Genomic DNA, 16902 nt, shown 5'->3' on the forward strand with positions numbered 1-16902 from the left:
TGGTTTGACCCTTTAGGGAACTTCACACGCTTGATTTGGGCTGTAGAGCAAAAGACCAATTTTAAGATGGTGCTATCTATCAGCTTTTAAAAAACAGACTTAATATTCAAGAGGGAAATTGTCCCTTTTCTCCTTCCTACAAAGTTGGTGCTGTCCTTGCTCCCAGGTGCTATGCTGTGGATAGATGAGTTCGGAATCATCAAATCCCTTTCTGCACAAAGTAGGCCTGTTCCTTTTCCTTTTGGCCTCCTACGTTAAGGAGCACATTCAAGTTGCAAGGCATTGGCCCTTATCTCCAACCTTGGTGGCCCAGGCGCCTTCCTTCACTCCTAGGTCCTTCCTCACTTCATCCTGGCTGGAAGCCATTAGGTGGTATCTCAGTCCTCCCCAGCAGGAGTAGAGGGAAGAAGTCAGTGTCTTTGTGACTTGTCAACTCAGCACTAAAACAGGGGAAAGGCACACCTTGAGTTAGTATGTGTTCATCTAGAAAGAGTTTGAGAGTCCTTCCATGCTTGCACGCTGCAGCCTTTGAGATGGTGGCTGGCTGTGTTTCACAGACATGTTAGATGAATTACTGTTTGGTGCCATTTTGTTTATACTTCCTACAAAACTGTGCACACACATACACACCACACTTATGGACTTGAGTATTGCAGTACAAGATACTACTGTCGCTACCAGAGTATAACACCTAAGATTCAACTGAATTATACTCTTCGTATATGGCATTTGTAAAACTCTTTAGGGATTGAAAAAGATTTTTTTTCACTCCTTGAAGGATAAATGTGTGTGTCACTTTAAATGTTGACAAATAATTATAATGTATTAAACACGATTAACCCTTCGGGTTGCCCTGTGACTCTAAGGTACACCTGTATGCTTCACTGAGATTAGCCTTTCATAAAGGTGCTTTTTAAGAGACAATGAGGGAAGGGAGAAACAGGAGATCCTTAGCTTATGAGAGAATTGAGGGTTTGCAATCCCTTTAGCTAAATGGTCAGTTTTGGCTTTTATTAAACTACTTTGGTCTTCGTTCTGGGATTTAGAGCTGTTGGAGAGCAGAGGGTTGGTTATTCAGGGAAATGAAGCAGGTCATGAAATTTCGTTGCTCGGGAATTGAAAACAATCCCTTCCCCAGAATGGATTTAAAAACACACCCACACACCCACACCCCCACGTCTTGCTTAGGACATGTGCTATGGGAGGTTTCCTAGTCAATAGGAATTAGTTTATATGCTTTAGCCTATGAATTTGTGACTTATTTAAAATTCAAATTGTTTCCCTTAATTTATGTCAGTACATCGTCATTCCGTTCATTTTGAGTAGGAAATAGTTCATCCTAATCCTTTTCCCCTCTCATGCTTGTAATTAATTCTTCACAGTTCAGAATTGAAAAGGTTTCCCCTTCTGTTTCAGTTCCTCACATCTATCTTAATTTGTAATTGAGAAGATGCTTTGAAGTTTGCCTTTATATTAAAATCTGTATTTTAAATGTGTGTATCGCTGTGTTGCTTCCCTCTTCAGGCTGTTGGTTTAAGCATCCTTTCCTATGGGAAATCCATAACATTCTCCATTTCCACCTCTAGACTGAAATAAAAATATTTATTTTCACTTGTATCTGTTTTTAATGGGAACTTTTATTCAGTATTAAAGTTGGATGGTAGGAATGTGGTGGCTCCTTTTCTTATCACAGATTCATATTAATATTTATAATGTTGTGCCCTAAGAGTATATAGACCGACTGATCCTCTCACCACCCCAGACAAATAATTGGGGTACCCTAATGTAGCTGGGTAGTCACTGTATCTCATACACACACATATCCATCCATCCATCCATCCATCCATCCAAAACCAGGGCTCTACTGGCACCCTTTTTAGCTTCAACTAAACTAGGGAGTATTTTCTTCTTGGCTTGAAGTTGCTTTTGTTGTTCCCTGCCCCCCCCCCCACACACACACACATACCTAAGTTTCTAGCCTGTTTCTTGGATCTTAGAACTCATGTCCTCATAGGGTTCTCCAACCCCAATAGAGCGACCTTAAAAGGGAAACCTAGGAGGAAACCATAACTGTATTTATTCTCTCTCTCTCTCTGAGTCTGCTGCTGAGGGAGAAACAACCTGAATGGTTGTGGTTGGCCTGTTTCAAACAACTCTTAAAACTTACCGAGTCTTAAAAAGAGTCATGTCCAAAGCTAAGAGGGACCTCAGGCCATGGGGTACAGTTTTTTGGGGGACTCCAGTATTTCATCATACCATGTCTCTAGATTTCCTGGCACCAGTTAAAATCCTGTCCTAGAAATCCGGCAGCTACTATAGCCTGAAGACTGAAAACAACCCCTACTTCCTCCCCTGGAAGAAATGGAAATGAAGACTGGGGAGTAAGGCAGAAAGAAAATCTGGCAGAGCTGAGACTTGGGGGGCAGGGGGAAGTCAAGCTAATGACCCAGGAGTTTCCCTCACTAGGGACACTGACCTCAGGTTGGGTGTTGCCCTCACATTTCATTTTCCACCTTCAAGTTTTCTAGGCTTTGACCCTGCCCTGATCCACACAAGGTCTCACACAGGTCAAAGGGTTTCTTAAAAACCACTGTCTTTGTCTGGGGTGGAGGAAGGAGGTTTGCTAGTCTCCTTTTTGGAAGTCTCTGCTCTTATTTGGCTTGGACTGGCTGCCTCCTCTCCAGGGAGGTGTGAAGAGGCCAGCTGGATTATCTGTGGTTGCTCATGGAGCCCTGGGAAAGGGAGGAGGCTCAAGCTTGCCTCCTCCCTAGGAGCCTGCTGCTGCTGTCCTACCAAAGAGGAGCCTCACAAAGGCATCTTGAAAAAAAAAAAGACATTTACTCCAAATCCACAAGAGCCTCCCTAGGACAGTACCTGGAGAGCCACTTCCCTGATGGACCAGAAGCAGAAATTAAAAGGAAAGCTTCTTGCAGCTGGATAGTACCCGAAAGTAGAATCAACAACCACATGGGATTTGCCCCTCCCCCCACCCCAAAGCCATTCACAGCACCATCTAGCGTCATACTTTCAAGTAGACGGGGAGATAGAAGTGCAGAGCTTCTGCTGACAAGAAAGCCTGGGCAGGGGCTGGCATCCTCAGGCCCAGGTCATCAAACCCCATGGGTGTGTTCGCACACCTGCTCCCTTGATCACCCCTTTGGCTCGCTCATGAGGCGTGTGGGGGGCAGAGGCCGTCACAAGGCTTGTTTACTTTGCTCCAACTGTAGCATCCCTTTCCAAAGTTCCTGGCTGTCCGAAATGAGGAATTCGGCTGCCCCAATAGGGTTGGTGGAGGCTTGACTGACCACCTAGAAACTAGCTTCCAGGGTAGAGGGTGGCCCCCAGCATCCCAAAGGCCTTTTGCTAAGGCCTGTGCTACCTTGTCCTCTCACACCTCTGACCCAACCGGCATGCTACCTCAGAAGAAACCAGCTAGTCTGCCCTCCTTCTGTAGATAGGGAAATGAGTTATCCCAGGTCGTACCACTGAGGCACACAGCCTTTAGGGCCAAGGGGTAAGAAGAAAGCAGGCTTATCCTGGGAAGGGATGGAAGAGGCCTTTACAAAAACCAGGACTTGAAGGACAACTACCACAGCAGCACCAAGCTCATTAATGCCTTCCTTCTTCCACACACTGTCCTTGCATTCACCTACAGAGGAAATGGCCATGGAAACATCTGTCCAAGACGACTGGTGCTCAGCCCCACCCCAGCTGCGGCCCTTAAGCCTGGGGAGCGCTCTGCCCTGCCCAGCTCCAGTGAAGGATGCTCGGAGGTGCCCTAACTCTAGTTCTTGGTTACTTTTTTCAACCAGAGAAGAAAAACTACATTTCATCCCCTTCCTTCCCCTGGGCCCAGATTTTGTTGAAACAATCCAGGCAGCCCACTGCCAGTCCCAGGGTGAGGTCTTCTGTTGTAGGAGGCCTGAGGTCTGGAAATCTTTTCCTCAACTCCTTTTCCCCCTCCCTGCCCCATCAACCCACCAATAGTCACTGGGGTGAATAGTGGCAGGAATCGGAGCAAGGCAGCCTTCTTTCTTAGGAGAGATGCTCATGCCTGGTGCGTGTTCAGCTGGAACCTGGCTTCCTCAGAGATGCCGTACTGCTCCAGGGGGTCCTGTAGAGGGTGAGGGTGGGGGGGGGGTGAGAAAAGAATCTTGAAGGAGCATCCCCAGAGCTCCATTCTATAGGCCAGGGTGTGAGGAGGAGAAGGGACTCATTTTTCACCAACTAGGTCATCAGTACAGTTCTTGTTTCCACCCTGAGCCTGGGGATGGAGGCAGGTTGGAGTCAGAAATCTCATTGTCAGTTTCCCTTTTGTAAATGAAGGCTAAAATAAACTTTGAGAATAGTCTATAAAGGGTACAGAGGCTGCTGGAATTGTCAAGGCTCCTGGAGTTGGTGGGTGGGAGAACACTAAGGCCAGGTAGGTCTGCCAGAACCTAGACAAAGGTGACCACGATTGTGTGCAGGAGCCTCTGGGCCTTAGGAGCCAAAGCCTTTCTCCTTCATATTATTCTATCCCCACCAAAAGGGTTTTTTTGGAGAAGGCCTTAAACCCCTGACCTCACAACTAGGATTAGAAACCTGGGTCTCAAGAGGGTAAGTTCCTTTCCTGGAATATTCACCTTTCCCGTCATCTTCTGGATCTCATTCCTATAAAAGATGAGACTTCTCCGCATGAACTCATAGCTGGAAAGTGAGAAGCACAAAGAGGAGAAGTCAGGGAGGGTGTATTCCTACACAGTCTTACCCTAATACCAGAAAGGGAAATGCCGATGTGCACACACCTCCACAAGGGATCAAGGCATCCTCAGTCAGCCAACATCAGGCAGTTTCAGCAGGAAAGATGCCCAGACACAAAAATTCAAATCTATTTGTTTTCACCCTGTCTGCCTGTCTGTTCCCTTCAGACTGGGGATACCCCTCCCCTCCTTTCTTGTCCTTTTCCACCACCCAGCTCCACTCCTTCAGAATACTGTTCACAGGAAGTGCTCATTCTGTACTACCCACCTAGTGAGTCAAAGCCTACAGGTCTACCGGGAACTCTCCACCAGACACCTCTTCACTCATCCCCAAAACCTACCTCGCTCTCCTCAGGGCATCAATCCACTCCTGACATTGCTCCTCACTGCTGCACTCAAAGTAGTACTTCCTGTCTGGTTCCTCAATGAAGCCTATATGGCAAAAGAGAGAGGGCCCTCTGAGCCGGGGATGAGCCAACAGGAAACCCCCGGCCATGGGATATCACCCTGGGACAAGCAGCAGAAGCCACGGCTAGGGGATGCCACCCCTAGAGCATGCCCCATCCCACTTTCATTTTCCTGCCCCCTTCCCAGTGCCTGAACAAGAATGTCTGGATTCTGTGGGTTACTGGGCCAGCTGGGGTAGAGGGAGCTGTCAAAGATACAAGAGGCAGATAGATGTGATGATGGGGGCCTTCTCTCTCCTGAAAAAGCAGAGCAGCTGAGGAGAGGCCTCGATGACCTGAATGGCAATCCCTCTTTCAGGGAGGAGAGGAAACAATGCAAAGAACATGACTCTTCTAGACTTGATTCTCATATTTCAAGGACTGGTCCATGAAGTGGAGGTGACCATGCCAGGCTGGGCATTCTAATTCATGCCCTCAACTTGAGGGCACTAGCTTTCAAAGAGCTGGGATGTGCCTGAGACTCTCAAAGGGAATTCAGCACGAGAGGGGCCCCATGCCACAATTTAGTGAACTAATCTCAACTGGTCACAAAAAAGAGAAGGGAAGAAGAAAATGTGATTAAACAAAGAACTTGTGTTCATCAGCAACAAATATAAGGGATGAAGCAAGGAGAACTAAGAGGAAACAGGAGCAGCTGCCTAGTCCTGGAAATATCTGCAGAAGAAAACAAAAGTGGCCTTTTGAGCCATGACAGAGACAAGATCATGGAAGGAATAGGATCCTTGAAGGAGACCTACCCTTTCCTATCACATCCTCCGACCCCTCCCTGTCACAGCTGGGAAGATGACGGTTTGAGAGCATCGAGACACAACTACTTTACTCCTATTTTTGTCCTGTTTCCTCCACAAAGCAGACTCTTTGGACTGGGAAGGGTAGAACACAAATGGACAGAACTGAAGCTCAGGAGAAGTGAGGAGATGGTGTTCTTAATGCACTCAGGTCATCAGCACAGATGAAGTGGTAGATACTTTTTAAAAAAAAGGAAAAAAAAGCATCGAGGTGAGCTGGACTCTGATCTCTGACAAAATTCCAGAATTCCTCATTACAAGACAGGGGAGTGGTTGTCCCTAGGAGACAACATGGTGGATACACCAAGGACAAACCATTCTACTCCAACCTCATTAACATTTTTGAAAGGGTTACTAGAAAAAGAACCAGAAAAGCACTGTGCGCAGTAACAGCAGAGCTGTAATGATCAACTGTGAAAGACTTATATACTCTGATCAAGACAATGATCCAGGACAATTCCAAAGGACCCATGATGAAAAGTGCTATCTGCCTCCAGAGAGAGGACTGATGAACTCTGAGTGCAAACTGAAGTAGAATTTCTTGCTTTCTTTCCTTTTTTTTTTCAAATGATTTGGCTAATATGGAAACACGTTTTGTACGATTTCACACGTACAATGGATGGCATATTGCTTGCCTTCTCAGTGGGTTGGCAGGGAGAGAGAGAATTTGGAATTCAAAATTTAAAAAGAAGAGTGCTAAAAGTAAATAAGTTAGCCCAGGGGGCGAGGGGAGGGTGGGTAGGGAAAGGGTTACTAGGCTAGTAGATCAGAGTAATGCTGTAGACATCGTCAACTAGATGAAATTTAACAGAGAGAGAAGACTTGCACGTGAGTCTGAAAAAACCAACTTCCAAAGTAAAGGACAGTGGACACGTGCCTGGATGAACTTTAGTGTTTTAGTGAACTACCCACTCCAGGAGCCAGCAGTGTGATGTGCTCAAAAACAGATCAAAAAGCTGCATCAACAGAAGCCCTGTGTCCACACCGAGGGACCCAACAGTCTTCTTTGTACTCGGGCTTCTGCTCTTGCCAGGAGCACTGTGTCCAATTTGGAGCATAATTGTGGAGATGAGACCAGGATGATTCAAGTGCCATGAAAGGAACTGAGAATGTTTAAGCTGAGGAAGGGAAGACTTAGGGGAAGCAAGGCAGGTGGGCTGTCCCTGGGAAAAGACTTGCTCTTTGGGTTCAGAGGACAGACTAAGAACAGGAGGCAGATTTTGGCTCAACCTAAACAAAAGCCTGTTCACGTGGCTTTATGGAATGGTCTGGCTGGGGGCCACACAATGAGCTCCCTGTCACTGGTTGTATCCCATTGATGTTCTACATTATAATTCAGAAGCTATGCAGATGTTGGGGTAGATGAGCTCTGAGGGCCCTGCCAACTCCGACATTCTATGTCTAAACTCACCTTGCAGGATGAATGACTCCACAAATCCCAATGTAGCTTTACTGTAAAAAAAAGGGATCTAAAAAAGGTGATGCTTGGCCCAAAGGAAAGGTTGCAAAGGGAGAATTTCAGCTGTCTCTGGGAATGGTCTTCAGATCAGAGGATCCAGAGCTGGTCCAATCCCCTTATGATTGGCCCAAGGATATATATGTGGTCACACTTCTGAACCCTGGCTCTCTGTGGTCCCCCCCATTACACCATGGTGGCCTTTCAGCCTGCTGTGTCAGGCCAACTTTATTGTATGGTGGGTGGTCAGACTGGGCACCTCCAACAAAGGGATAAAATCTGGGGGCAGAGAAAAGGCATTATCACAGCGTTAAGAGGAAGGAAGGGCTACTTGCCCTCCTGATGACAGGAACTGGGGGATGAGGTGAGTCCCTATGAAGGTTTAAGGCAAGGGGGCAAGAGGCGATCCCCAGGTGGGTGCATCAGCTGCAGCAGGCCAAGGCTGAGAGCTCAGGCTGACCTTGAGAAGAGGGAGGGCCCTGGGCGAGGTGAAGTGCTCATACAAAGGGCGCTTGTTTCTCAGGAGGATTGGGAGGAGCCAGGCAGGAGCCTCTGCTATCACAAGGTCAAGCCACCCAGGCAAAGCAGCCTGGGCTAGGTGTGAGGAGGGGCCGGAGAAGGAAATGCTGGGCTGGGGCCAGGGTCCCCAGTCCATCCCTTTCTCAGAGGCCTGGCCAGAGGAGGTTTTTGAGGTTGGGACAATGTTGGGGGAGGGGTGGGGCTCAAGTGGCTCAGTTCCTCTTCCCCTGCCAGGCAACTGGAGGACCCCAGAATGGCGAACAGGAAACAGAGGGCCCTGCACCGCCCTTCCCCACACAGCATTCCCTGGCCCTGCTCTCCCCTGCTCCACTCCCCAGGCCCTGGCTCCACATTTATCAGACTAAAGAGCCAAAAAGGCAGGCACCAGGGGTTCCCCTCTTTCCTTCTCCCTGGGGTCTAACAACATCCCTCCTTCCAGACTCACTGATAGAGAAGCCACTTGGCTCTTCCTTGGCAATCCGGCAGTGTTCCAGAAGCAGGGCTCCGATGGGCTGGCAAGATAGAACCGTGGAAAAAGGAGAAAGCTAAGCTAAGCACCCTTGGCTTAAGACCCAGTAATCTGGGAAAAAAAACAAAGAGTCACTCCATCTGTACAGTGCTTCAAAGTTTTCTACAGCCCATGTCCTCTTAACACCCTGTAAGGTATGATCCTCAGGTGCGCCCTGTGTCAGAGAAGGGGAAGCTGAAACTAACAGAAGTGGCAGAGCCAGGAAGCAAACCCAGGTTTTCTGCCTCAACTGGTCTTTTACTCTATCATAGTGGTTGTTAGCTTTCATATTTGACAGAGGAAGACACTGAGGCTCAGAGAGATAGCAATCTGCTGAAGGGTGCTCTATGAACCGGGGCTAGGACCTTACGATTGTCATCATTACCAATCTAGCACGGCTCCTGAGAACATCTAGTTTACTACATGGGGTCAAAGGGTCCACTCCTCACCGGGAGCAGCCACCATCCCAGTTTATGTCACCCAGTACAACCCAGGCCCCCAGGGCAGGGACTGGCTCTGCCCCACCCTGTGCCAATTAAAAGCTTCTGACCTGAGGTTATTAACTGCAGAACAAAAACAGGCCTGGCTTCCACCCTCAGGGTCATACAGCCCAGGGACGAGGAAGGCATTCTAAGCAGAAGAGAATGAGGGCCATGGGCCCAGTATTCAGCCACCTCCGGGAGCTTTTCAGAGGTAAAGAGGACCTTTGAGGTCATCTAGCCCAACCTGTTCATTTTTCAGAAGAGGAAATCCATGTCCAGAGAGTTTTGTAGAAGGTCAATCGACTGGCAGGTAACAGAGTTAGGATTCAAACTTAGGACTTCCAGGTGTAAAGTCAGTGTACTTTTTGCTACAGTGCTGACAACTGGCACCCGGCACATAGCAGGTTGTTTACACTTGCTGACTACTAATTGATTTGTTACCGGGTCATCCCCATGGGTCACGGGTTAACACATCTTCTCCTGTGACCTAGAACTACCCTAAGGAAGGGGGGAGGGGAGCCCAGAGGTGACTCATGGGATGCAGCAGTGTCACAACAGGTGGCTAGCAGCAGCTGTTGTGGGGTGTGAGACCGAACAAGAACAGCAACAAGGGCTGCCAGCACAGGTTCTCTGATCTGCTTTACTAAGGAAAGTGACTTTAAGGGGTTAACAGTCTCACTTTAATCACATATACATACATAACTTACCTAGTTCAGGAGGAAAAGCCAGCACCCTGAACTTCAGAACAAATACAAATAGAAATTACAAACATCAACAGACAGACTTTGTCTGATTCAAATCACAACTTGTAGTTAGTTACCAGAGAAACACCAACATCTATCTGGGTTATAAAGTCGGGGGACACTCCTTTCATGAGTGAGTCCCAAACAAAACATCTGGGTTTCCTCAAAGCTGGGGGGCTCTTAACAATGGGTTGCCCAGAGTCACACGCCGCTCAAGTGAGTGAGAGAGTCCAGACAAAATGCTAACCTTCTGAGCACACCCTGTTCAGGGCCTGAAGGATTCATACCTAATCAGCAAAAGGGTGTGGGCCTGGGGCTTTGCACCTAGTTAGGCTTAATCAAAAGTCTTTGATTACTTTAGCATTTCTAAAAGAGAAAACAGTAAAAAAGACTCATCTTAATTACCAATACAAGCAGATAAAAAGGAAGCCGTGGATCATGAGGAAAAAGCAATGACCCAGAAGACGGACAGCCCCAGAACTACCACTACCTTGTTCTGGGACCTTGGGCAAATCATTTACCTTTTCTTGGCCTATTTCTCTGTCTCTAAGTCCCAACAGGTCTAAATTTTCTGGGTGGTACCTCCAGGAAATGCTAAAAAAATGTATACCATCATCATGGTATAAATAGAATTAAGTTCATCATCCCCATCACCCAATGAGTCCTTTCTGTCCCTTTAAGGTCGTGCTCTGAGGCAGTCTGGGATAATTTAGGAAAGAGGGCTTGGTGAGAGGGAGTCCCATGTCACTAGTGTCTCACTACCTGGCCAGGACCCAATCCCTAAAGGGAGATTCATTTTTCTCCAAGCTGGTGCTGCTACAATGCCACACTCCATGTGCAGGGAGAGGCCGCAGGTTCAAATACTGATTCTGCCACTTGAGACTACCTCTGTGAGAAGTTGCCTAACTGTGCTGGGCCTCCTTGAGGTCCCTTCCAGCTTAGCCTTGGAAATTAAGATCCCTGAGAGCAGGATGCAGAGGCACATAAAAATGAATGAGACAATCAAAGGCCTCAAAGAACTTGGCACACTTCATTACAACCTCATTTCTTCTGAGAAAAGAAGCCTGTGTGTGAGGGTGGCTCAGAGCAAGCCCCAAGGCAGTGAAGAGCTGGGCCCTGGCCTCAGCCATACTGCCTTCAGCGTTTACTCCCTGGCACTTAACCTCTCTAGCTTCAGTCTCATCGGAAAGGGGTTTGGAATAGGCGACTTCTCAGATCTCTTCTGGCTCACATCTGTGCTATGAGCCAGGGTCCCAGGGTTCCTTCCACCACAAGGTGCTGCCTATGGCTGTTCCAGCTGCAGCATCTGGAACCCCTTGCTAGAGATGCCCTTCTCTAGGACACACAAGTGCCCAGCCCCAGACCCGGGGGCAGGTGTGGCTCAAACCCTGCCAACACACAAGGAAGCCTGCCCTGAGTGGACCTTTTTACTGTATGAGTCAAAAAAAATCTAGCTCCAGTGACAAATTTCCCGGGGTCCTTTACTTTCAGAAATATTTTTACTGTGCATACAGGGGAAATTCTCCCTACTTTCCAAAACTGTCTTCAAGTCACTGCTTGGGTGGTAGCCGAGAACACATAACAAGCAATTTTCATCTTCTTTTTGGTTATGGTTTTTTGTCTTTGGTCATCTGGTAAAGCCTTTGCAAAATGATGTATTTAACTGAATAAAATAAAAACCACAGGATTACAAAGCAAACCAATTATACTGAAATAGTTATAAAAAACAAACAAGAAATAAACACCACACACATATACAACTTCACAAGCTCCACGTCAAGAACACTTGATAGTTTGCCTTAGCCCAAGGTATTAAAAGCTTTCCCAAGCCTTCTCTTCCCTCCTCAGGTCCCTGGCACCTTCCCCTGCCCTGCCCGCTGTCAGAAGACCTCACCTCTTTATGCACTTCAATGGGAGTGCCTCCTCCTCCCACTCTTTTCACTGAAAACCCCCTAGCCCTCATTCCCCCTCTCGTTCTATGTCTGACAGGGGGGCCCTTCTCCTTACCAAGGCTGACCCCTCTCCACATTCCCTTGATCCCAGGCCCTCCTGTCTCTCCCAGCAGACTTCATCCTCAATCATCTCTCCCTCAAAGTTTCAACCTCTCCATATCAAATGGCTCCTTCCTTACTCCCTTCAGACATGGTCAAGGTTCCCCATCCTTAAATAACTTTCACACATCCTCAAGCTATCATCCTTTATCTTTGCTCTCCTTCTCAAACTCTTTGAAAAAGCCATCTACTCTGTACCTCCACTTCCTCTTCTCTCTCCCTCCTTAGTCATCTATTAATCTGGCTTCTGACCTCATCACTCAAGTGAAACAGCTCTCTCCAATTTTATCAATAATTTCTTAATTGCCAAATCAATAGTCAATAAACTATAGATATGGCGAGGTGGCCCAATGGAGCACTAGGCCTGGAGTTTGAAAGACCCGAGTTCAAATCCTCAGATTTGACTCAGACGCTAAGCAGGTTGTGATTCTGGGTAAGTCACTTAACCCTGTTTACCTCAGTTTTCTTACCTGGAAAATGAGATAGAGAAGAAAATGGCAAAGCACTCCAGTGTCTTTGCCAAGAAAACCCCAAATGGGGTCATGACGAGTCAGACAGGATTGAAAAGGACTGAACAGCAACAGATTAAAAAGCCAAATGCAATGGTCTTTTCTTAGTCCTCCTCCTTCTTGACCTATCTACTGCATGTGACACTGCTCACCACCCTTCCTTCCAGAACATTCCCTCTTCTCTTGGTTTTCCAGATACTCCTGACTTGCCTCCTACCTGTCTGACCACTCCTCCTCAGGCTCCTTAGTTGGCTCATCATCCATATCACCCCCCGCTCCCCCCACCCTGTGTGGGTGTTCAGCTCCTTCATCAGAGGGTTTCATTACCATGGCTCTGCAGATGACTCAAACATAGACACATCCAGTCCCAGTATCTCCCGAGCTTCAATCATGCATCATCAAATGGACATTTCAACCGGGATGTGCCCGAGACAGCTTCATCTCAACAGGTTTAAAATCGAACTCTTCATCTTTCTCCCCACACAGGAGGTTCTTAACCTGGAGTCTGGGATCTTTCTTTTGCAATCTTGTTATTTTATGTTATGCACTTAAAAACATTATTCTAAGAGATCCATGATACAAAAAAATGTCAAGAACTCCTTGCCCTAAACCAGAGGTGGGGAACCTGCAGCCTATAGCCACATACGGCCTTCTAGGTCCTTGGGTTCAGCCTTTTGACTGAGTCCAAACTGCACAGAACAAATCCCCTTAGGGATTTGCCACACGTGGCCTCAGGCCGAAGGTTCTGCACCCCTGTCCTAAATCCCACCCATGTCTGTGGAAGGCACTATCAACTTTCCAGTCTGCCAGAAGCTTCCTGAACTCCTCACTCATCCTCATTTCACATGTCCACATGTTGCCTTTTCTGACCTCTTCTCTCTACTCATAACTGACCTCCTTCATTTAGGCCACCATCATGTCTCTCCAAAATGATTAGAGCAGCCCCCTCATTGGACCCTGTGCCTCAAACCTGTCCCCACTGCAGTCTGCCCTATACAGTTTGCCACTGTAATTCACCTTAAATGCCAAGTGATTCCCTGATTTCACCACTTCTACTGGCCCTACTGTTTGACGTAAACCCTTTCATTCAGCTTTTAAAGTCCTATCCAACCTGGTTCCACTCTGCATTTTCAGTTTTGTTGCACGACTCCTCTTTGCGCATTCCTGTGATTCAGCCGCACTGGACTTCCATCTGTTCTCCAAATTTCTCCATCTCCCATCTCCCATGCACTTGGAACACATTCCCTCATCCTGGCCCCATCAGTGTCCCCTTCTTCCTTAAGATGCAGTTCAAGCATCATCATCTGCACAAAGCCTTTGCTGATCCCCTCAAAGGCCAGGGACTGCTCTCCCAAGCTACTGTGCATTTGACTACCTGACATGTATTTGTATTTATTCATGTTATGTTTTAAATGTACTTTTTGTCTCCCCCATCGGAACATGAGCTGCTGTTTCCTTCTTTGTCCTGGTAACCTAAGTACCTGTCACTGAGTGGATAAATCTGTGTGGGCTGATTGGCTGATGGTCCTTATTTTGCTGTGGCTAGGTAGTGACACTTAGAGACTGTCATGTAACCTCTGGGGACTGAAGCTTCCCGTTCTCCTGCTGTGTTGTGAATAGCACAGGACATAATCACCAGGGGGGTGGGAAGAGCCCTGATCCTGGGATCTCTATGAGTGAAATTGGCAAAGCCACGTTTTGTTGCCTCAGTTTCCTATTCCATCAAACGGGGTGAGGGCAGGGGGGGACGGACAGGGGATGGGGACTGTCAAATTCCGGTAGAAACAGTGAACCCAGAACTATGTGGGTCCCATATTGACTTAGAAAAATATATACGTTCTACTGTATTTTTATTTATTTTGTTCAATATTTTCCAATTGTATTTTAATCTGGATGAGGCCACACACTCAGGAGTGTTGTGGGCTGAATATTTGGCACTCTGAATCAGACTATATTATTGCTAAGATTTCTTCCAGATCAAAATGTTCTAGATACAAAGATCTCCTCTGCCTAGAAACTCCATGGGGAGTTGGATGCTGGATGGGGAAGCCCTTGGAAGGATTCTATATAATCACAGACCGTGGCCCAGGATCCTCCTACCTCTGCTTCATCTGTCCGGAAATAAAAAAGGAAATTCACCACCAGCTTCACGAGCCTCCGTTTCACCACTGGAGGAGAGATCAAAAAAGAATGTGGAAGTTGGGCACTGCAGGGAAATCCCAGAGAGCCCCTGCCCAGAGCACAGGTGAGACCAGGCTCCTCCCCTCAGCCTTCCCACCCTTTCCTTAGGCTCCTCCCAATAAGAACAGTATCCTTTACTAGAATTTCCCTAACCTTTAAACTTTGGGAAAAACACAAAGCCTCTTGCAGGGCAGAGTCTGACCCAGCTTAAAGAGATGGATGGCAGAACAGGAAAGTAAAACAAGGAGAAATGCCATGGGGAAAATCCCCAAATGCCAATTCCTGTCCTACCATGCCCTCCTCTCATCCCAAAGAGGGAAGCACCATCCTTGGTCCCATCTGTGCCAAGTACCTATGTCCAGGCCTGAGACTGGCTATTTTGGGGGTTGATTTGATTTTTCTTTAGTCACTCAAGGGAGTTCTCCAAGTCCCAGCTCCCACTGCGGCCTCCCCAGCAAAGCCACAATCCAAACCAAGGGTGCCCTCTAGAAAGAGGAGAGTCCCATTCCAGGGCAGAGTTGGAAGCAGGAACATCTGGAAAGGGTGGAGTGGGATGGGCAGTGGGGAGACAGGGCTGAGGAAGGACTGGGAGAGAGGATTCTCTCTGGAAAGGCTGAGGTGGGAGAGACTTCTACAGAGGCTAGACAGGGAAGCTCTCTGTAAAAGGGCAGCTGGGGCATAGGGCCTACAGGAGCCCGAGGGGAGGTTACACAGGACCATTCTGTCTGGGGGCTGCTGAGCCGGGACATGGAAACCTGTTTAGGATTGTGGCTCTAGGAGCCTATTGCTGCTGCTCTGTCCAGTCGTCTCAGTCATGTCTGACTCTTCGTGACCCCATTTGGGCTTTTCTTGGCAAGGATCCTGGAGTGGCTTGCCATTTCCTTCTCCGGCTCATTATACAGATGAGGAAACTGAGGCAGACAGTGTTAAGTGACTTGCCCAGGGTCATACTGTTAGCAAGTATCTTAGGTCAGACTGGAACTCATGAAAACGAGTCTTTCTGACCCCTGACTGGGAGCACAGTGCTATACCTACAGGGCCACCTAGGAGGCTATTGACATCACTTTTGTTTGTTTAGGGGGTGGTGGTAGTGTTTGCAAGGCCAGCTGAGGAACCATTATTTTTCCCCACAAATGTTTCTATTCCATTTTTACAGCTTCATTAGTAGTTTGACCAGAAGGGTTGGGAGCTGAGGGTGCTGTATACAAGTTGGAGTAACTTTCCTGGACTCAGAAGGGAAAGGGGGTGGGGGCTACAGATTAAAGGAGGAGAAAGTCAGAGGAACAAGATCAATGATTTAGAGCAGGGAGGAACCTTAGACTTTCTTGCGTAATGCCTTAGTTTTATAGATGAGGGAACCAAAACGTTAAGTAACTTGCCCAAAGACCATGGGTCCAAATATCAGTCAGTATTTGAACCTAGGACTTCGGGGACCTGAGGAACAGAAAGAAATTCATGGGAGTACCGGGATGTTGTAACACTGGAGCACAGAAGGAGGGCTTCAGGAGGGTTTCTCTGGGGGCAGTCAGGGAAGCTGCGGACAGTGGGGTATGATCCTGGTGGGGGAGGGTGATGCTGGGAACCTCAGACAGGATGATGAAGGGGACAGGCTACGTACACTGGGAGGTAATCCCCAGAGGACTCAGCAGAAGAACCTGGGAGGTGATTTCCATGGGGCAGGGCTTAGTTTGGGGAGGCCCAAGCTAGAATCTTGGGACACTGTACACAGCGGTGACTCTGAGGCGGGGCTGAGTCTAAAAGCCGGTAGGTTGTGAAGGTAGATAGGACCCTGACAGGACTGGGGGGTGGGGGGACTGAAGAGGAGTCAGGCAGGCTCGCTCACTGGTGGGGCTGAAGCTGGGAGGCTGTGTACATGGAAGTGGCGGGGGGCTGAGCATCGAGGCTCGGTCTGGTGGCTTGGGAAGCTCTGTCCCTGGTGTCCCTGGGAGGTGGGGGGTCAGCCAGAGAGATTCAGAGAGGTGCTGAGGGCTGGTGGCCTGTTAGGTTCCGTACACAGGGGTGACCATGGTGGGGGTAGGGTTCGGGAGGGAGAGTTCCCGGGGAGGAAGGGCTGAGGCTGGTGGCCTGAGAGGCTCCGTACACAAAGACGACCCTGGGGGCTCCTGCAGGGATGGGCAGCTCCTGGCGGGCTGCAGCCCCTGCCTCCCGGGCGCCCTCCCGCCCCGGCCTGGCCTCCCCTCCGCTCTCACCGCTGCCCTTCTTGGGAACCCGCATCCCGATCTCCGCCGCCTTCTCTGCCGGCTGCCGGGACAGCGCTTGGAGCTCCTTCTCGTTGTACCGCATCTTGAAGGCGAAGAGGCCCTGCGGCCACGTCGGGATCCCGCTCCGGCTCCTGCTCCGGCCTCCCGCGGCCCGCCAGTCCCGGCCGGGCCGCTCCCCACTCCGCCCCTCCCTTCCTCCCTCCCTCCTTCCCTTGTTCCCTCCACCCCTAGAGC

At 48.6% G+C, this 16902-nt stretch overlaps 1 protein-coding gene across 1 annotated transcript; it reads right to left on the reverse strand.

Annotated features, from left to right (window-relative positions):
• Window positions 1-1617: 1617 nt before the first annotated feature.
• PLEKHJ1 (pleckstrin homology domain containing J1) lies at window positions 1618-16854 on the reverse strand. The gene is made up of 6 exons (XM_036742411.1): window positions 16657-16854; window positions 14366-14433; window positions 8418-8484; window positions 5084-5174; window positions 4626-4689; window positions 1618-4114 (listed from the first exon to the last, which is right to left on the reverse strand). The coding sequence occupies exons 1-6, from the start codon at window positions 16748-16750 to the stop codon at window positions 4049-4051; spliced, it is 450 nt and encodes a 149-aa protein (XP_036598306.1). The 5' UTR covers window positions 16751-16854; the 3' UTR covers window positions 1618-4048.
• Window positions 16855-16902: the final 48 nt, after the last annotated feature.

This window comes from Trichosurus vulpecula, chromosome 1 (assembly GCF_011100635.1).
Source record: "Trichosurus vulpecula isolate mTriVul1 chromosome 1, mTriVul1.pri, whole genome shotgun sequence".
Taxonomy (NCBI): Eukaryota; Metazoa; Chordata; class Mammalia; order Diprotodontia; family Phalangeridae; genus Trichosurus; species Trichosurus vulpecula.